Below are 22,110 nucleotides of genomic sequence, written 5' to 3'. Positions count from 1 at the left end.
CAGGTCCGTATTTCGGGATTTACTTAGTTTTGAATAATAAATAAAATATGTCAAATCCGACTGCCGGGACTTCTGACTACAGGAGCGCCCAAATGGAAAACACTACTAAAACTTATTCTACTGCTTTGATTGAACAACAATTTCCAACAAAAGAACAAGCCATTGTATTCCCATCCATTGAAAACCTTAAACTTCAAGATTATCTGATTTCACTAGGAAAGTTGATCGAGCCCAAAAATATCCTATTTTCCTCAAGGCTTTCTAACAACAGAGTGTGTATGTACCTTGCAAACAAAAATGTTGTTGAAAATTTCATGAATAATTATGGAGGATCCATAGAAATTAATAACCAAAAAGTCCAAGCACGCAAACTAATCACTCCATCACAAAGGCTAATTCTGTCAAACGCTTGTCCCTCCATACCGCATGCTGTATTAATTCAAGAAATTGAAAAATTGGGCCTTCAACCCATGTCTCCCATGTCATTTCTCAAGATAAGCGCCGGTTTGCCGGAATTCAACCACATTTATAGTTTTAGACGACAAATCTTTATCACACCACCGCTTGCCCCAATACCTGAATCCATATTAATGAATTATGATAACACCAACTATAGAATTTATTTTGCACAAGATTCCTTGATCTGTTTTTCATGTAAAAGGCCAGGCCACACTGCAGCAAATTGCAAAACAATCCAAGAATCAGTTTCTGAAAATTATAACCAAAACCCCCACTCCCAATCATTATCGCAACCCATACCTTCCGAAATACTTTCAACCAACCCCTCCAAAACTCCAACCTCACAACCAATTATCAATATAGATACAACCCAGTCCACACAAAATAGCTCAAAACGCAGTTTGGATGACATTGTTACACCTCCTCTAGCGCAAGATGCTAATTCAGAAAACCAAAGTCTTGAACCATTTGTTAAACCTAATGTTGCTCCAGCTAAAAAACCAAAGAAAAGTAAGGGAAAGACTCCAACTCACGTACTCATGGAACCGACCAAGGCATTCATCTCAGAGCAAAACCCTTCATTTGTTCTTGATTTTGATCAAATATCCGATCTATTTGAAAATGTTTATGGTGCACAGGACCCAGTCAGCATCATAAAAAACTACACTAGCGAATTTGAAGCTTTAGTGAAAATGCTAACAGCAATATACCCGTATTTCAAACAAAGATCGATTAAAGCTAGATGTACAAAAATTAGAAAGAAACTATTGAAGCATTTACAGATGGCTTACTCGGATACTGAGGCATCAGAGACTGAAAGTGAGTTTTCTCAAGAATAGAGTCATGAACTTCTGTGACAATCCCAAATTTCAGTTTTATTTATTATAAATGGGCTTCTCATCAATTTTGCAGTGGAACATTAACGGTTTCTATAATAACCTTCCAATGCTCCAAATAATTCTGTCCAGACACAATCCAGATATAATTTGTCTTCAGGAGACTAATTTCAAAAATGAAAACATACAAGCTTTAAAAAAATTTAAAAATTACTGCAAAAACAGAACTAACCAAGATAAAGCCAGTGGTGGTGTAGCTATCTTTGTAAAAAAGTCAATTGAAACTACAGTAGTTCCTCTCCAAACTAATCTAGAAGCAATTTGCATTAAAGTTAACTCGAGTCCAAATATCTACATTTGTAACTTATACTTACCTTCATCAACGCAAGTAGACTCAGAAGCATTAACTGAACTCTTACAACAAATTCCCCAACCCAGGCTTATTTTGGGCGATTTTAATGCTCACAACTTTTCATGGGGCTCTTCTACTATAAATACCAGAGGAAGATTGCTGGAAGAGATATTTGAACAGTCCAACCTTTCAGTCTTAAACGACGGCAGACCCACTAGATTTAATATACAGAACGGTGAATCTTCATGTATAGACCTTACGATATGCGAACCAGGTCTGACCCCCACAGCTCACCTGGGATAGGCTGGATTTCTTGTATAACAGTGATCCCTACCCAATTTTTATTCATAACAACAAAAACCAACGTGGACGGACATTTACCCCAAAATGGAATTTAAAAAAACCTAACTGGAATCTTTTTTCAAATTTAGTCGAAAGCAGTATGACCACATTTAAAAGCACCTCAAACATAGACGAGACCCTTAAGAACATTGTTACCATTATCACAGAAGCAGCAGAAAGAGCAATAGGAAAAACTTCATACATAAAACAACGCAACCCCGTCCCATGGTGGAACCATGAATGCAAAACAGCAGTTGAATCTAGCAAAAGAGCTTTTAACAAATACAAGCGCTACAAGACTCTCGAGAATAAAATTGAATATACAAAACAACGTGCAATAGCCAAGAAGACAACTAGAAATGCCAAACGCCAGTCATGGACTCAATATGTATCAACATTAAATGCAAACACTCCCATGACTGAAGTATGGAACAAAGTCAGAAGAATATCTGGATTAAACAGCAATCAGAATATCAAAAGCCTCGAGAGAAATGGAAAGGCAGTTACTAGTAATACTGAGATTGCTAAAATCCTTGCTAACACATACAAAAACCGATCCAGTAATATTAATTATAAAAAATCTTTCATTAATTACAAACAACATGAAGAAAATAAGAAAATTAGCATTACTACTAACACAGATGAACCGTTAAATTTACCCATTTCTCAATTAGAGTATACGGAAGCATTGTCAAATATTAAAGAAACTAGCGCTGGCCCGGACGATATTCCTAGTATTTTTATTAAACACCTTCCAGCGAGCGCTCACAAACAACTTCTAGATCTGTTTAACATTATTTGGCTTCAACACAAATTTCCTGAAAATGGCATGAATCCATAGTAATACCTATACAAAAACCTAATAGTATTAAGACAAGTCCCGAGTCATACAGACCGATATCTTTAACATGCGCCATGTGTAAGTTACTAGAAAAGATTATTAACAATAGACTAAGATGGCACTTGGAGAGACAAGATTTGATTATTCCAGAACAAAGTGGTTTTAGAGACCAAAGGTCAACTATAGATAATATCATAGATTTGGAGAGTGACATTTCTGAAGCATTCGCACTAGGGGGTAAATGTCTAGCGGTTTTCTTTGACATATCAAGAGCTTTCGATACAGCCTGGCACGACTATATAATAAAAAAATTACATAGTTGGAACATTCAAGGTCACAGCCTATTCTTTATTAAAAATTTCCTTCAAAATAGAACTTTCAGAGTTAGGACAAATAACATAACATCAGATATAATGTATCCAGAAAATGGTATCCCTCAAGGCTCGGTTATAAGTCCTACTCTCTTCATAGTGGCAATCAATGATATCCTCAAAAACCTAAAATCGCCTGTAAAGGCACGAGTCTACGCAGATGATCTTGTAGTTTTCTGCAAAGGTAAAAATATACAAAATATATTTCGTCATACACAGAACTTTATACAAGACTTAGAAATCTGGTCACAAAAAACAGGTTTCTGTTTTTCCGCTGAAAAAACTCGCTTCATCCTATTTTCAAAGAGAAACGTCACAAATATCCCCAACCTAAGACTATGTGATGAAAACCTAAAGCGCGCAACGTCAATTAAGTTCTTGGGCATGACATTCGAAGAAACCCTAAGCTGGAAACTTCATATAACAAATCTGATGTTATCTTGTCACAAGCGACTAAATCTTCTAAAAACTCTGGCCAATAAAGAATGGGGTGCGGATCGCCAAACACTTTTAATGTTATACAGAACATTAATCAGATCAAAATTAGATTATGGGTCTACTGTGTATTCTACAGCGGCTAAGACGCTGCTGAAAAAACTTGACAGTCTTCACAATCTCGCTTTACGTATAATATCTGGAGCTTTTCGCACAACACCAATCGAAAGTCTGTATTGTGAAGTTGGAGAACCCTCCTTAGAAGACAGAAGAGTTTATTTAAGTGTAGCATACGCCGCAAAAATCAGGTGTAACTCAAAAAACCCTACTATACAAAATTGTTTTACAGTAAAGTTCCCAAATCTCTTCATAAATAAACCAAGAACGGCCAAACCCTTCTACGCAAGAATTAGAAGCTACTTAAATCAAATAAACTATGCGTTCCCAGAATGCTTTCCTTCCAAACTGTCCTCAATTCCTCCGTGGCAAATAAAGAACCCTCAGTGCCTAACACACCTCATTTCTTTCGATAAACATTCAACAAATCCACAGTTAATCAAATCCGCCTTCAATGATATACTCCGCAATTACAAGGAGTATACACAAGTATACACCGATGCATCTAAATCAAATGAAGGCACTGGTGCTGCAGTCATAACCCCAACATCAACAAATAAATACAAACTCCCTTCAGAGTACTCTATTTACTCTGCTGAATTATACGCTCTATACCAGGCCACCCTTGCTGTCAATGCGTCCAGTAATACCAAATATATCATACTCACAGACTCTCTAAGTTCGGTACAGTCAATCCAATATGTCTACCCATCTAATCCTTTGGTCATCAAAATAAAACAAGAAGTTCATACCGCTCAACTGAATGGAAAAATTATCATATTCCTCTGGATACCATCCCATATTGGAATTCAAGGAAATGAAGAGGCAGACAACGCTGCAAAAGAAGCTGCAACTAGTGATAGTGCGGAGTGTACGGAAACATTTACGAGTGCGGATGTGAAAGCGGCGGTCAAACGTAAAGTGCGGTATATGTGGGAAGAAAAGTGGAAAGTGTCATCGGCCAAGCTACGCGAAATTAAAAAATCGATAAAACCCTGGCCAACATTACCAACAAGTCGGAGAGACCAGGTAATATTAACGCGACTCCGATTGGGTCATACGCGATTAACTAATAGTCATGTGTTTTCCTACAAACAAGAACCAAGATGTGACAACTGTGAAGAAAAGTTAACAATCAAACATTTATTGGAGAATTGCGCAGCATTAACGCCAAAGCGCATATTGTACAATATACCAAACAAACTGAGTGACATTCTAGGCCTACAGTGCAATATGTCAAATTTAAAGAGGTTCCTAAGTGCAATTAACATTTTATACAATATATAAAAACACAAATGTAATAAAAATTATTGTTCACCACTATTGTTTCGCTAATAGCCAATTTGGCTGATGCGATTTTTGTTAATAAAAAAAAAAAAAAAAAAACAGCTTATGTTTCATTGAAGTAATACGAAGGACACCTGATCAGAGAACATAAATACGCATTACTTTAAAATATAATTCAAGGAAAATAGATGGAAAACGGAATCCAGGCCGTAGCAGAATGTCATGGTTGCGGAATTGAAGAGAGTGGTTTGGCTGCACCACTAATGAACTTTTTAGGGGTCAGCTGTAAACAAGGTCAGGGTAGCGTTAATGATTTCCAATCTCCGATAGGAGTGGCACAAGAAGAAGAAGAAGAATTTTTTATTTTACTCATATTTTGAGTACACGGAATCAACTTTCGTTGGAATTTTTCCTAGACGAATAGACGGAATGTGACTGCATATTATGGAGGCCCTTTCGTCTCATTTATTCGTCGTCTCTTGCCGATATAAATTGTAAGAGGCGGAGATTAAGGATGTTACCAGAAAGTGGTTTCAAGAGAAGTTTCAGATTTATTGTTTAGATCTGGGACTTCTCATATCTCTTTGGGATAATTGTTTCGATTTGTTTCTGGCGATATCTTTTACTCTTCATTACATTCTTTTCTATGGAATTGTGATTGTGTTTCCGCATGTCTTATTTGCCTGTCGCAAAAAGATGCCAACATCTCCTCTTTCATTATTTCGTGTTACCAGACCATATTTTCCCATGATATCTTCATGGTCTCTTTCGCCAATCTTCGCATTAAAATCCTCTTCTTCTTCTTTTTCTTCTTGGAGATCTTTCGATCTGTTTAATTCTGAAGCTGCCTCTGGTTAATTTCCTGGGAGGTAGATTGCCAACTATCCCTCCATCTTTTAGGTGGTCTTCCGAGGGGTCTTGAACTGGGCGGGTTGTTTTCTAGGGCAATTTTTGGGAGTATATTCTCATCCATTCGTCTTACATGGTTGTACCACATCCTCTTGCGCTGCCTTCCCCATCTTACAATATCTTGAATTTTGAATTGCTCTCTAATATCTGTATTTCTTACTCTGTCTCTTCTTGTTTTCCCCACTATTGTTCTTAGGGGTTTCATTTCGGCAACTCTTAGCATCTGTTTCGTTTTGTTGGTGTCTTCGCGGACTTATATGCCATATGCTATGCAAGTCTTGTAGATTCTAATTTTACTACCTGTGCGCATATACGGATTAAAATCCACAATGACGATATTGAGCTCGTGTTTCTTTGGAGATGCTGATGCTTTTCCTAAATCATTATAAAATTTTTCAATTTCTTTGAAAGTAACAAAAGTAATCATAGTAATCAAATCATTTTTATCCCCTAAACAGATCGGTGAAGGTCGTTGTTATATCGGAATACAGGAAGTACCTATACAAAATACCTACCTCGTACCGGTACTCAAATACAAAAGTATCAAAATTAATCATAGTAATCAAAGTAACGAATACTGTAAATGATTACTTTATACAAAAGTAACGATTTGTAACCAATACTCGAAAGTAGGTAACTATAATCAACATCACTACTTCTCCGGTCTTTCAGCCACCACTTCTGGCATTTTCCAACTATTCTTTTGCCCTGTACTTTACCTTCTAATCAGGGCCGTCTTAATCATACACGGCGCCGGGGTGCAAAACTCATCTTTGCGCCCCCTTTTGCCAGAAGATTTTAGGTATAGGTTGTAGGAACGCTAAAATTAAAACTAATTATGTTTGCTTTCTTAATGCGCTAGTTTTTTTTTTGTAAATTTAAACATTGTGTTTTTTTAAGTTTCCTTCGGAGTTTCTCCAACTCAATATATTTTCCAAGAAAGAAAAAATATAATTATGTTCCCTCGACATTTCAAATCTTTCACTTAATTTTGCAATGGCAATGTCCAATAAATATTAATAGAAGTTAACTTTAAAATATTATTTTGGGTCTAAAAGAGGCTCGTCTACAACCGCAGTAATTGAAATGTGTTTTTCGAGGACATGGACGAACAGTACAGAAAATTTAGTTGCGCAATCTAGTTTTTTAGCAATTGATATAGTCTGTTCGATAAACTCAGACTCAATTGGCTACTGATTTTAGTAGGTAATTTTTTTGTTTTTGGCCAATTTTGCCAAAATTGGCAAAATTACTAACTATTTAGTAATTATTAACTATTTAGTAATTATTTTTTTGCCAATTTTACCAAATTGGCAAAATTACTTACTAAAATCACTAGCCAGTTTTATCTGAGTTTAGCGAACCGAACATACTAAGTAAATTAATATTTGCTCAAATACAATGTCAGTGCGGTTGTTGGCTAAATATTTACTAACTTGATCAAGCACCTTACAGCTTTCGAAATAATAATATCGCTCGTTTGCAAAGTTTTGCTGAAAATATTGTTCCATCTCACGACATAGCAGATAAACTTTAAGTTGTTTAATTTTGTCATCAATGAGCTTGCGATGTTTCTTGTGCCATTGTCGTACTTGTTATCAAAAATTGAGTAAAAATGCATCGTAAATTTTCCCCATATTAAAACAAAATATTTTTAATGAGTCAATTCTACTCTCCCATCGCGTATTTGAAAGCGATTTTCATTTAATAGTGGGTATCTCATTCATTATGACATTCCACTGTAATATTGATGCGAAAAAAAAACATAAATTTCTTAAACAATTAAAAAAATTGTTATTTCCAATGAGCATTTAGCAGCACCATTTAGCACCAAATTACGGCTGTAAGCTACAGAAGATACATAAAACGCACGAGGATTTATGTCTAAAATTATTATTTTTCGAAGGCCAATATTTTTCCCCTCATATTTGCCCCATAATCATATCCTTGGTCTCGTAAATCATCTAAATCATAATTCCTTAATTTCAAAAATTCTAACAAATAATTTGCTAATCATTGTCCGGTAATATCAGTAACCGGTAATAAAAACCTAGAAAATGCTCTCTAAGCGCCGGACTCCACTTGCGATTTGTAGTCGCGCGAAGATTGAACACATTGTTTCAAATACAAGTCAGTCCATTTGCGACTAAATAATTGTGGATTGACTTGTATTTGAAACAATGTATTCAATCTTCGCGACAAAACAATCGCGCGACTAGAAAATCGCATGTGGGGTCCGGCGCTAACTTCGGCAAGCTTTGTTGATGAATTCAGATAAACGAACCTAGGAACGGTCAGACCACGAAAACGGCACATTTATTTTGTCCGACAGAATAGACTCAAATTCTCCGAACAGAGATTAAATTCTCATGCAAAAATCAGACTGCTATTTATCACCTGTCATAATTCCTGTCATTTGACATATTCTACATGTTCCACTCATTAAAACGCCCATTTGGTGATAAATAGCAGTCTGATTTTTCATGAGAGTTTAGTCTCTGTTCCGAGAGTTTAAGTCCGTTTTGTCGGATAAAATACATGTGCCGTTTTCGTGGTCTGACCGTTCCAAATTTTTAACCTGTTCCACAATTAAAACTTCCCCTGTTCCAGTGTTCCCATATATCAAAGTTTGTCCGACTAGACACCCTTAAGCTTGCTAAATCAACAAAGCTATTAACAAATTTTCAGCTTGCTATTAATCAACTTTTTTTCATACGCAGGATCCAGACCTATATAGTAAACTAATCACGAGTGTATGTAAATTTTGAACAGCTATATCTTTTTTGTCCTACAGAAAAAAAAATGCAAAATATTTAAATAAGCAAAACCTACATTTTTTTTACTGTTTGAGATTTTTGGGATCTCAAATAAAATTTGGAAAAAAGCATTTTTTGCAAAATAAGAAAAATCACTTACAATAAAACCAAATTTTTCAATTTTTTTATAGATATCTAAGTAATGTAACTTGTAAAGCGGTAACGATTAATTTGATTTGGGATGCTAGTTAGGAGGTGACTTTTACGATTAAAAAAAAACAAAAATAAAGCTTTTTTAAGTTTAAAAAGCTGTAATGAGATTTCCCCGAAAAGTGCTTCATTTTTGGGTTATGCGTCACGTTGAAATATTAGATTTGGAATTTACAAATAAGAACCTACTTTTCATTAGATACAACTCTGCCTCTACTGGGTATGTATACAGACATCATATTACGTACACCATTTTTTTTACTTTTCACTAAACTTTAACTATTTTTAAGCATTAATAGCCTTTGTAAAAAATACCGAAAGTGCAATTATATATATTTGGTATTTGTAGTTTTTTTAAGGACAAGAAGCGCAAGTTTTAGCCTAGCAAGTGTTCGGCTCGCGCTCCTTGGACTTGGCGCCCGGGTGCCTCGCACCCCTTGCACCCCCGGGTTGAGACGGCCCTGCTTCTAATATCGTGGCCTCAGATAGACCTCCAATATTATTGGAACATCCCGTATACCGTATACGTATATCACTTTATGTGCAGGAATATCCCCGTATACCAGCTTTTTGCTCAAGAAGCACTATGTAAACTTTTGAATCTATTGTATAAAGATAAGATTTAACTATATATTAACAGCACTACAGGCCTTACGGGCCCTTGGCTCCGATAGTCTTGACTAATTTCTTCCACTTTTTGCGGTCCTGTACTTGTCCTCTCCAGTCTCTTGTACCCATTTCTTCTAGGTCAGTCCGGACGGCATCAAACCATTTCCTTCGTGGTCTCCCTATTCTTTTCTTCCCTTTTTCTCCTGCTGATAAAACTCTTAGGACGTTTCTCTCTTGTGGCATTCGTAAAACATTCGTAAAACATGACCCAACCATCTAACTCTCTGTGCCTTGATTTTCTGAGTTATTTTAGGTTTCTTATACATCTCCATTAGCTCCTGGTTTGTTCTTCTGCGCCATTCCTCGTTAGCCTCCTTTATACCACCAAAAAATTTTCTCAATATTTTTCTCTCCCAAACCTCTAGCTTTATTTCTTCTTTCTGGTTCATTGTCCAAGTTTCACATGCATACAACACCGTTGGTCTCACTATTGTTTCATACGTTCGGATCTTGGCTGCACTGGACATGTTTTTTGCCTTCAACAGTGCGTTTAACGAACCTACTGCTTTGCTAGCTTTCAACAACCGTTTATCTATCTCTCTCTCTTCGTTTCCTCTATTTGTAACTGTTACTCGAAGGTAGGTACTCAAATTCAGTTACCTTCTCAAATTTATAATCTTTGTCATTTGCCATTAGAGTAATGCACTTATTTTCTTCACCAAGATTTACTTTCATGTATTTTATATAAAAACTTGATAAATTGTCTCAATTATCCAACTAAAAAGCAAAACATTCTATGATAGAGATAATTAGATGATGTTTTGAAAGTTAATGAATCGATGAATAATAAACATAATATCGTGTAATGTCCTTCGAATTATGAGCTCAATCATCTGTTTTATTCTCCGTTGTTCTAGTTTGGAATCTTTTACTTTTTATCAGGAATATGTCTGTTTTTAGACGGTTGAATTTTGTGAGTAGGTTTTTTAGTGGAGTGCGAAGAAATCTGTACAAATATTGTTTAAGTTATTGTTATACGGATCTATTTTATGAGGAATCTGACTACTGTACAGGTAAGATTAATGCATCAAATCTTCTAAATTGATTTTTCTGTTACACACAATACTGTAGGTATTTCAGAGTCTTATATAGCGCGATCGAGAAAAAATAATAGTTTCTTCCACAAAAGAATTCAAAATAAGTTTTCTTTATAGGTTTTTGCTAACCTAACAATTTTTCACTTTTTCAAAAACACAAATTTAAAGAAAATACAGTTATTTCAAACACTTTTAAGCCCCTTTGGTAATTTTGGCAACAGTGAAATATACACTTGACCGCAAAAGTTATGCTCATTGTCATAGTTGATTTTCTCGTGAACAGATTAACGGATTCCGCTATTTTTTTTATTATACGATAGGTTGTCTTTTTAGTTTTGCATATAGCCATAAAAACAAAAAATATATAGACTTAGGGCCGGTTGTTCGAACGCTAATCAACAATGATCACTATCAAATATTTAATTACTGTCACCAAAACTGTCAATGTCAACTTTTATTGGGTTGCTGAAAACATAATTGATTAAAATTATGAGATTAGTTAATCAATTAACATAACAATTATTAACATAATTGATTAAGTAATTTCATATTATGTTTTCAGCAACCCAAACAAAGTTGACATTGACAGTTGGTGACAGTAATTATATATTTGATAATGATCATTGTTGATTAGCTTTCGAACAACCGGCCCTTAAAATACTTTATTGCTTTTGAAAATATCCCACCAGGATCGACACACTTTTGCATATGTTCAAACCGATTGATAAAAGAGTTATTCCAGTCTTTACTTGACATCTGCAAAATCGCTGTTTTAAAGGCATCGATGGCTTTTTCTGGCGACTGGAATCGCCGCCCACGCATTGAATTCTTGATTTTTGGAAACGTGAAGAAGTCGTTGGGACTTAGGTCGGGGCTATACAGTGGATGGTTTAATAATTCGATGTTTTGAAGTTCCAAAAACTCTATTGTCTTTTGGGCAGTGTGACCACTTGCATTGTCATGATGTAGGATGATTCGCCGTTGTGTGTTGCTTTGTCGGAGTTTCGCGCTAACTTCTGGTAAACAAACGGTTATATACCAATCAGAAGTAACCGTTCTTCGGTCTTCTAAAGCAATTGTTGCCACATGACTAGATATTGACACAAAAGTTGCGACCATTTTCTGTGACACACTTCGAGAACGGACCACTTTTGTTGGTTTTTCCTCATCTTGAAACACCCACACAGCGGATTGGCGTTTATTTTCCGGTTAGTAGGAGTAAATCCAAGATTCATCGCCACTAACAATACTATAAACGTTTTTTGAGCTTCCTTTGTTGAACCGTTCCAATGTTTTTCGACACCAATTGACGCGAACCGCTCTTTGCTCTTCTTTGAGCAAATGAGGGATCCAACGGCAAACCAACTTCAAAATCATCATGTTTTGTGAACATTTTGTTGTCTTTTATTTTCATTTATACCTTTAAATACAAAGAAATAATTTGTTATACGGTCTTTAATTAAGATTTCAAAAGTTTTACCCATTATTGGTACTATACTCGTAGATATAGGTCTATAACTATTTTGTGCATTAAAATTTTTTTTTATGAATTTGAATTACTTTTGATATTTTTAAAATCTATGAACATCTGATGAAGCTCACGATCAAACTCAGATTGAAATCAGCACAACATAAAATTAGTAATAGTAGAAAAGTACGAAAATAATATTATTGTTACATTTGAAATGTTTTTTTTTTAGATGAGGAAGATGGAAAACTATCATCTGCACTGGACAGGGACACTGAGACCTCAGCTGACCCTAGAGTTAGTGCCGAGCAACGTGTGATATTTATCAATAGGACGCAACCGCCAGTTACCAAATTTGTTAATAATAGGGTATCAACAGCCAAATACAGGTAAGATAACATCCTAAACAAAGTACAGAAATATGTTCAAGGTATTGTAAATGGTGAATAAGATGTCTCTTAATTTTTTTAATGGACTTTATAAACAAAGGCTGGAGTCCCTTTCACTAATTTTGAAGAATACTGTCATTCTTCTATGTAAGAAGATCCAGGATAATTTCCCTTATGTTCTATCTTAGTACTGATGATGCTGCTGCCCGACATCAGAGTAGGATATGGGAAGGGAAACTTTGGAAATTAGGGAGAGAATGGATCTAAGACAATTTCTCCGAGATACCAGGAGATTGGGAGATAATTAATTATAGCTCACGTGGACAAGGTCGCATCTCTGAATTAGGTCTATCTTCTACCGGGAATGTAAAATAGGAGATGCTACCCTAAATCATCCAACTAAGCATTCTCATTTCTGATCCATAAATTCGTTGTTCCTTTCTCTTTTTAACTCTGACTAATTTTCACTGCCTTGTAGCTGACATTCTGGCAGTGTTATCGGTTTTTTTCTGTAACTTTCATTGGAATCTTTCCAACACGCAACCCACCACTCGCCCTTTATTTTTCCTTACGTTAATCTTTTTCTTTTGTCATCATAACCCTGGATGGGTCTTTACCTGTCTGGCTATGTCCTTCTATTCAGATCTCTCTTGTGCACTTCTTCTCCATTGTCTTATGTTTATGGTTTTCAGGTCATCTTTCACGTCATCCACTCATGTCGTTCTGGGCCTTCCTTTTTTTTGCCTTCATATCGGCTTCCATTGTAATATTTTCTTTGTTGTTTTTGCATCGCCTTGTCTCTGGACATATCCCAGCCATGAAAGTCTTTGACTTTTTACAAATCTTACAATATCATAACCTTCATTCAATTCATTAATCTCGTCGTTTCTCCTGATTCTCCATGTGTCGTCTTCCTCTTGCACCTTGCCATATATTTTTCTCAGTATTTTTCTCTCGAATGTCCTAAGTTGGGCATCATATTTTTTCGTCATTGCCCAAGTTTCGCAACCATAGGTTACTACGGGTCTAATCAACGTTATGTAGATAGTCATTTTGGTTCCTATGTCTAATAATTTCGATGTCATCAATATTTTATTAGCATAGTATGTACGATTCCAGCTGGAAATACGTGCATTAACTTCGCTACTTACGGAATTCTTCTGATTGATTTCTGTGCCCAGATATGTGAAGACATCTATACGTTCAATAGTGTAGTTGTCTATTGTGATATTATTTTCTTTGTCTGATGTTCTTTTGACGGTCATGTACTGCGTTTTTGCTTCTTTTATTTTAAGCACCCTTTTCCGTGCTTCAGGATCAATTTCTTTGGACGTTTCCATTAGTTGTGGCTAATTCCTACTAATGATAGCTACATCGTCTGCATATGCAGCAGTTTGTACAGTGTTGGTGTTTATATGGCCTGTTACATTGGTTTTTCTGATGACTGACTCAAGAACTAGGTTGAATAGCATGGTTGGTAGAGCGCCTCTCTGTCTTACTCCCATGTCCATGTCAATCAAGGGAGTCGGTTCTCCATCTACTCTGACTGCGGCTTTTGAATCCTGCAACGTCAACCCTTTTAAACCATTACGTTAATGCTCTTGGATAATAAATAATCTGCTCTTAAAATAAATATCAATTGCAGTGCTCAGCCCTGATAACAGGTATCAGGTATAGTTCAAAATCTGCTTGGAATTACGAGATGGGGACTCTGAGTACATCCACTTTACAGTCCTGACTTATCACCGTGCGATTTCCAAGTATTTAGTCCAAAATAGCGTCGATTCGGTTATGAAATGACTGCGCAAATAGCAGAAAAAACATATTATTTTTAATATTATTTAAGTATTTATACTAACATTGTTTTTTTTTGCAGTATTGTAAGATTCATACCCCTGTTCCTGTTCGAACAGTTCCGAAGATGGGCCAACGTGTTTTTTCTTATGATAGCGATGTTACAACAGATCCCCGACGTTTCGCCCACTGGCCGATACACCACTTTAGTGCCTCTAATTTTTATATTATCTGTATCTGCCATCAAGGAAATCATAGAGGACGTCGTAAGTAAACGTTAGACTAAAGTTAGGAAAGTTCACATGACAACCGCATAACGCGCGTTTGGATAACGCGCGATTACAACTACAGTTGATGCAGTATAAATCCCGACGCACGTCATTATCTATGTCAGAGATCTAAGTTGACGTTGTTGCCAAATTACAAAAAAAATCCTGAATTCATGTTAAATCAAATATATCAGATAATTATTGCAGATTATACAACGAACCAAATTAATATTCATTACGATATTCATTCATTATTCACGATAAATAAAAAAAAAGTAGAAATAGAAAACAAGACTTAAGTAATAATCTTACGTTAAAAACAATTTAAGCCGCTTGTGTAGTATAACGAAGTAAAATAGAATAAAAAATCAACACTTTTTTCATTACTTATTTACTTTGAAATATTTTGTTACAATTAGATTTTCAAATAGTCGAGGAAATGAAGCTGAAAAAATGACAAAACCTCGCAATTTTTTCGTCCAGCATCGATTTGTACAAAAATTTGGAATTAGCCTCATTACACCCTCTAGTTCATTTTCTATATTGAGCCGTTGTACGCTTTTTGTTTTGGGTGAAAAATACCCCTCTTTGTAAACAATTATTAAATTACATTTTAAACTTTAATATTGTCAACATTTGGTTCTTATTAGTTACATACAGTAGGAAAAATGAAAGAATACCCATGAACGAACATATTAAACACGCTGTATTTTCCTGTCACCGTGTCACACAAAAAATTGGCCAGTGCAAGTACATGTAAATATTATTGTTACATGTACTTGCACTGGACAATTTTCTTTGTGACACGGTGACAGGAAAATACAGCGTGTTTTATATGTTCGTTCATGGGTATTCTTTCATTTTTCCGACTGTAATGATTGTTTTATGCTTTAAGATATACTATCATGATATTTCAACTCTTAAAACCATCCTTGTTAGGGTGTCCCAAAAGTAGTGGAACGGTCGAATATTTCGCGAACTAAACCTCGGATCGAAAAACTGAAAAATACGTGTTCAATCATTTTCAAAAATCTATCCAATGACACCAAACACCAACCCCCACTACACCCCCTGGAGATGGGGTGGGGGGTAACTTTAAAATCTTAAATGGAAACCCCTAGTTTTTCTTGCAGATTTGGATTCGTTACGTAAAAGTAAGCAACTTTTATTCAAGACATTTTTTCGAACTGTCGATAGATGGCGATATAATTGGGAGAAACGATTTATCCTGATACCATAGGTAAATTATAGAAACGGTCTAATATCTCGAGAAATACACTTCCAAATGAGAAGCCAAAAAACAGGTTTTTAATATTTTTCGCAAACCTATCGATAAACACCAAACATGGCCCTCCAACCCACCCCCTGGAGGTGGGGTAGGGGGTAACTTTAAAATCTTAAATAGTATCACCCACTTTTTATTGCAGATTCGAATTCGTCATAAAAAATTAAGCAACATTTATTCGAAACATTTTCTAAAAATGCTGATAGATGGCGCTAATAAATCGTATTTTTCCAATTAAATCGTCTATCAACAATTCTAAAAAATGTTTCGAATAAATGTTGCTTAGTTTTTCATGACGAATCCGAATCTGTAATAAAAAGTGGGGTTGCTATTTAATATTTTAAAGTTACCCCCACCCCACCTCCAGGGGGTGGGTTGGAGGGTCATGTTTAGTGTTATTCGATAGGTTTTCGAAAAGTATTAAAAACCTTTTTTTGGATTCTCATTTGGAAGTGTATTTCTCGAGATATTAGACCGTTTCTATAATTTACCCATGGTGGTCAGAATAAATCGTTTTTCCCAATTATAGCGCCATCTATCGACAGTTCGAAAAAATGTATTGAATAAAAGTTGCTTACTTTTACGTAAACAATCCAAATCTGCAAGAAAATCTAGGGGTTTCCATTTGAGATTTCAAAGTTACCCCCCACCCCACCTCCAGGGGGTGTAGAGGAGGTTGGTGTTTGGTGTCATTGGATAGATTTTTGAAAATGATTGAACACGTATTTTTCAGTTTTTCGATCCGATGTTTAGTTCGTGAAATATTCGACCGTTCCACTACTTTTGGGACACCTTGTATAAAAAATTTACTTATCCTAAAAGAATAATTTCGGCTTGCATCGATTTACATAAAAATGTGGGATTAGGATCATCTCACCCTGTACTTCATATTGTATATCATGCCTAAGGGCGTTGATTATTTTTAGGGGTGTAAACTACCCCTTATTGTCAAAAATTATATAAAAACATTGTAAACTTTAATATGGGTAAAATTTGGTTTTGATTGGTTATATGATTGTTTTATACTTTAGGATATAATATCATAAAATTTCAACCCTTAAAAGCCACCCTTAATAACATTACAGTTTTTACAAGTAGATATTTTAATAGATTATACAGAAAAAAAGTAGAATTAAAGAATTACAAAAACATTTATGTACACAAAAATACGAATTTACAAATATGTGCAAATACAAATAGTTTTTAAGTCATCTTCCAGTATATGAACCTTTTCTGTGGTATTTTTTTTAATGGCATGGACTTTATGTCATTCATCCAGTCACAACATGTGTATTAGTGTCATGTGTAGTGTGTATGTTGAGTAAGTGTCTTGTTACTTTGCAAAGTCGACGTCATTGTCTTTGCAAAGAGACGCTGATTGTATCCGAACGTCTGCGGTGTGGTATTATACATACGTTGAAAATTATCCATAAGGGGACTATCCGAATTTTTCGAAAAAAAAAAATCATTTTATAAACATAGCTCCTTCATTTTTGGCGATAAAAAGTTTTTTAAAAAATGACTTTGTAGGAGTTTTGAAGAGTTATAAGACTGTGTAAATTAAATTCCGTAAGATCCCTTAGTTTTTAATTAGGGTGGGTTTAAAGGGCTCGAATAAGGGGGTGTTTACTCGTAAATAGAGGTTTTAAATAGCTATATCTCGCTAACTGTTCACTGTAATGAAAATCTATGCACAAGGGAATTTTAGTTATTAAAAAAGCTACAATTTAGTAGTCTATCATTTTTTTCGTATCTCCAGTATTTTCAGAGATATTTTAAAGTAAATGGTAAAAAATGGGAAATTCCAAAAAATTAATTTTTCTTTAAACTCAAATTTTTTTAAAATTAGCCCTTTTAAATAGGTCAAACTTCTTATGTGTATTGATAATACAAATATAAAATGAATTACAGAAAAGTGAAGATCAATTTTTAATCAGGAGGGTAGTTAGGGGGTTGTTTTCACTAATTTTTTCATAGAGAAAAGCAGGTAACGATCTTTTTTTTTATCATAAGTCGCTTAATTTTCATGCTAGAAACTTTTAATTATTATTTTTTAAAAGGTCTAACTGTATGCTTGAAGAAATATACTTTACGTTTTCCTCGAAAAATGCAAAGTTTTTCCGTTCTTTTACTTTGAATATTTCAAATTATGCATTTGACGAAAAAAGCTAACTTTTAACATGCCGTATCTCGGTTTGTATTAGTCTTATATAACAGAAAAATAATTTGGTTTGTGTTACTAAAAGATACAATTTGGATATCTACAGTTTTTGTGATCAAATGCATATTTTTCGAGGTATTTTCAAAAACCCTCTAAAAAAGTAGATTTTTTCATCGAAAAACTGTTACTTTCAAGCGCGAATAACTCGAAAAATGTAAGTTGTACGAAGAAAATGTAAAAAACATTTTTTTCTTAGAATTACTTTTTACATGGATTTACATGGTTAAAAAGTAATAAAAAATTCCCGCCCCCGAGATGGGGTGGCAACTACCCACAAGGTTTTAGCGTACAACGGCATGATATAGAAAATGATCCTTGGACTATTGCCTACCTTCTGTGAAAATTTCAAGTAAATCCATGCTGGACGAAAAAATTGCGAGCCAAAATGCTTCATTTCCTCGACTAAAATGTTAATCAATCTTTTTTCTTCAGCTTTATTTAAGTTTCAGTTTTTTGATCGATTCATTACAATTATTGTACAAATGATGGTTTTGTATAATTTGTGAACAATGTATGTAAAAAAACTGTGGTGCTTAAGCGCCGGACTCCACTTGCGATTTGTAGTCGCGCGATTGTTTTGTCGCGAAGATTGAACACATTGTTTCAACAAAATTGTTGAACACATTGTTTTTGTTCTTCGCGACAAAACAATCGCGCGACTACAAATCGCAAGTGGAGTCCGGCGCTTAAAGTTACACACTATAGATCGTTTCAGGTTAAGAATAGAACATTGCCGATATAGCCCGATTTATTTCTTATAGACGATAGAAGTGCGCCGATGCCACGCCGTACTGACTAGAATGAATCGTATATCGGCAGTCAAGTATCCAACCGTGCTCGAGAGGTTTGGCAACACTGATCTCCGTAAGCGTAACGTTATATTCTTAACGTGAAATAAAGTATAGTACATACTTCTGTTTTCAGATTTTAGTCTTTCTTATAGGTACTCTTTTTATCAATCTTGTGTTTTTTTAGAAAAACTTTGTTTCATAATCAGTTTAAAATTAAGTTTAATTTTAATGCTCAAAGAGCCATATAATATAATATCACCTATGTGACATTAATATAATATAATACCTACGACTTAAATATTTTGTGTTGGTATCATGTGACGTCACTTGCCATGACGCGGATGACGTGAATCGGGATTTATACTGTACCGACCATACATAAATTTTAAGCAGGCGGTACACATGCTAACGCGCGTTTTAATGAATTAACACGCGCGTTAACATGTGTACGAACTGAATAAAATGTATACAGTGATGAGCGCACTAACAACCGCCAAAATAACGCAGAAGATGGAAAACATATTAAGTTGTAAGATAAAAAGAGATGAACATAGTGGAGGTGTTAAATTTAGCGATAGTAACTTATAGATTGACCTTATATTGATTGTTTCCCACCTTTAGACGTATCGGACGAGTTTGAGAAATGCCACTGTCACAGTGACAGTTTTAGTTGACGTACTCCTCTGATACGTCTAAAGGTGGAAAACAATCAATATAATGTCAATTTATATGTTACTATCGCTAAATGTCATGCCACGATACAACATTGGAGACCTTACCAAAGTAAACGACCGAGAGGAAGACCACAGATGAGATGGGTTGATGATATTAAAAGAGTAGCCGGAACGAATTGGAAATATGTTGCTCAGGATAGAGACCGATGGAAGGAGTTGGGAGAGGCCTATGTCCAAACGTGGACGATAGAAGGCTAAGAAGAAGATCGCTAAATTTAACAACTCTACTAGTTTTATTTCTTTTTATCTCACAATTTAACGTGTTCTCCATCTTTTACGCTATTTTGCTGGTTATTAACACGCTCATCACTGCACAGTTGTAAACGCACGTTGCCAAAATGCGCGTTAAGCGCCTGTCATGTGCTTGCCCTTATTATATTCTCACTTAAATGGTTTTGTTGTAGAAAAGACATAGAGCCGATGACGAAACGAACCATAGGGAAGTAGAGGTGTTGAGGGGGGACAACTGGATACATGTGCGGTGGAAGAACGTAGTGGTGGGAGATATAGTGAAGGTTTGGAACAACGATTTTTTTCCGGCAGATCTGGTCCTTTTATCTTCAAGGTAAAATAAAAAATATTGTAAAATATGTTGTTAAAGGATCTGTAAGCTTACGATTAGTACTAAGTATATTTTAAAATAAGAGCTGTGCGATTGTTGAATTCTCATTATAACAGGCCACCTGATCTGCTGAACAAATTGAACATATCTCTAATAATTTTTCAGTGAGCCTCAAGGAATGAGTTTTATCGAAACGGCAAATTTAGACGGAGAGACCAACTTGAAAATCAGGCAAGCTCTGTCTAGTACCTCCACTTTGACGAGCATACAAGACCTGGTGCAGCTGTTCGGTACCATCGAGTGTGAGCCGCCCAATAAACACTTGTATGAATTCAACGGTGTCATCAGACAATCTGGACGATCGTAAGTACTTTTTACATTCTTGGAAGTATCTTAATCGAACAAAAACGTCTCTTCATCATTTATAAATAACTCTTCGGAGTATACATATATTAAATAGTAATGGTGAAAGTACACAACCCTGTATCGTTCCTCTACTTATCTGTTGCGCATCCGTTCTATTTCCATCTAATGTTACAACAGCCACAGCCTGTTAGTTCCAATCAAGATTTTATTTGTGTCGAGTCCTTTTCGCTTTAGACATTCCATGAGAATTTTGTGTTTAACTTTGTCGAAAGCTTTCTCGTAGTCTATAAATGCGACGAAAAGATCTTTTTGTTGCCTCACATTTTTGGGCAAGATTTGTGAAACTATACAGAGCTTCGACTGTTCCGAAACCATTACGAAAGCCAAACTGTCTATTACTCATATCCGCTTCATACTTTCTGAATATTCTTGCATGCATAACCTTTGGATTCTCTTCGAAATATAAGGATTTGTAATGTTATACTCTCCCGAACCTTGACAACCCATTGACGGAAATTTCGAAGAAATTTCAAAGTCGTCCGAAGTGGATGAAATTTGGCATGGTTAGTAATTGGGGCCTTCTGATTCCGAATCCGGTCTCAGAATGGACCTAGCTCCTCCGGAAGTGGACTAAACTCGGCACGAACTGAATTTTTCTTTACCGAACCTCTAGAGAAATCGATATGAAAAATTCTCCAGCTCGAGCTGTTTGCGCCAGATGCAACTTGATTTTTTTCGTGATAGATTGGTCCTTTCCGAATAATTTGACGCAAAAACCAGAGCCCTACCTCCAGTACTGGCTGCTTACCGATTTTTCAACCGAACGTCTACATGCCAGATGTATGAATTTTTAAATCCCATTTAATTAATTAATTAGACCATCTTATGACTTCCTCCAACTACAAAATGTTACTAATAAATCAAGGAATCAGATAGCTAACAAATATTTTAAGTAGATGAAGTGTACGTTAAGCCGAATTCGTGACTAAATAATGTTTTAGGAATTTGCCACTGAACATGTCTGAGACGAGCCTGAGCTATCTCCACTTCAAAATCGTCCGAAGTACATGAAATTCGGCATAGTTAGTAATTGGGGCCTTCTGATTCCGAATCCGGTCTCAGAATGGACCTAAGGCGCCCGGAAGTGGGCTCAACTGGGCCGAATATCAAGGTTCGGTAGAGAAAAATCGATATAAAAAATTCTCCAGGTCCAGCTGTTTGCGCCAGAGGCATGTTGATTTTTTTCGTGATAGATTGATCCTTTCCGAATAATTTGACGCAAAAACCGGCGCCCTAGGTTCACTAGGAGCTACACAGGAATTTTTGTCCAGAACGTCTACATGCTAAAGTGGGCCGGTAAGTTACAAAAATACGGAAAAGTCGATTTTCCAGCCAAACTATAAGAGATGGAAAAGTGTGATGGGTCCCAATCGATTGCCGAGAAAATTTTCATTCCGGAAAATGTAAAGCTTAAGGGGAACGGCCGTTTAAGGTAAAAAAATGCGGTCAAAGTTGAAGCATTCGATAATGGTCGAAAATGGGATTGAAAATTCATACATCTGGCATGTAGACGTTCGGTTGAAAAATCGGTAAGCAGCCACTACTGGACC

General features: G+C 35.6%; 1 protein-coding gene across 12 annotated transcripts in view; it reads left to right on the top strand.

Annotated features, from left to right (window-relative positions):
* The window catches only part of LOC114331044 (probable phospholipid-transporting ATPase IA), a 231,133-nt gene that overhangs the window by 127,956 nt on the left and 81,067 nt on the right, over positions 1-22,110 (top strand). For all 12 annotated transcript variants that reach the window (XM_028280509.2, XM_028280514.2, XM_028280511.2 and 9 more), the window contains 4 exons: positions 12,322-12,478; positions 14,355-14,538; positions 19,977-20,137; positions 20,300-20,497. In XM_028280509.2, coding sequence (XP_028136310.1) covers positions 12,322-12,478; positions 14,355-14,538; positions 19,977-20,137; positions 20,300-20,497 — 700 coding nt within the window. The remainder of the gene's footprint in view (positions 1-12,321; positions 12,479-14,354; positions 14,539-19,976; positions 20,138-20,299; positions 20,498-22,110) is intronic.

This window comes from Diabrotica virgifera, chromosome 8, assembly GCF_917563875.1.
Source record: "Diabrotica virgifera virgifera chromosome 8, PGI_DIABVI_V3a".
Taxonomy (NCBI): Eukaryota; Metazoa; Arthropoda; class Insecta; order Coleoptera; family Chrysomelidae; genus Diabrotica; species Diabrotica virgifera.
This window is presented reverse-complemented; position numbering and strand designations above follow the sequence as displayed.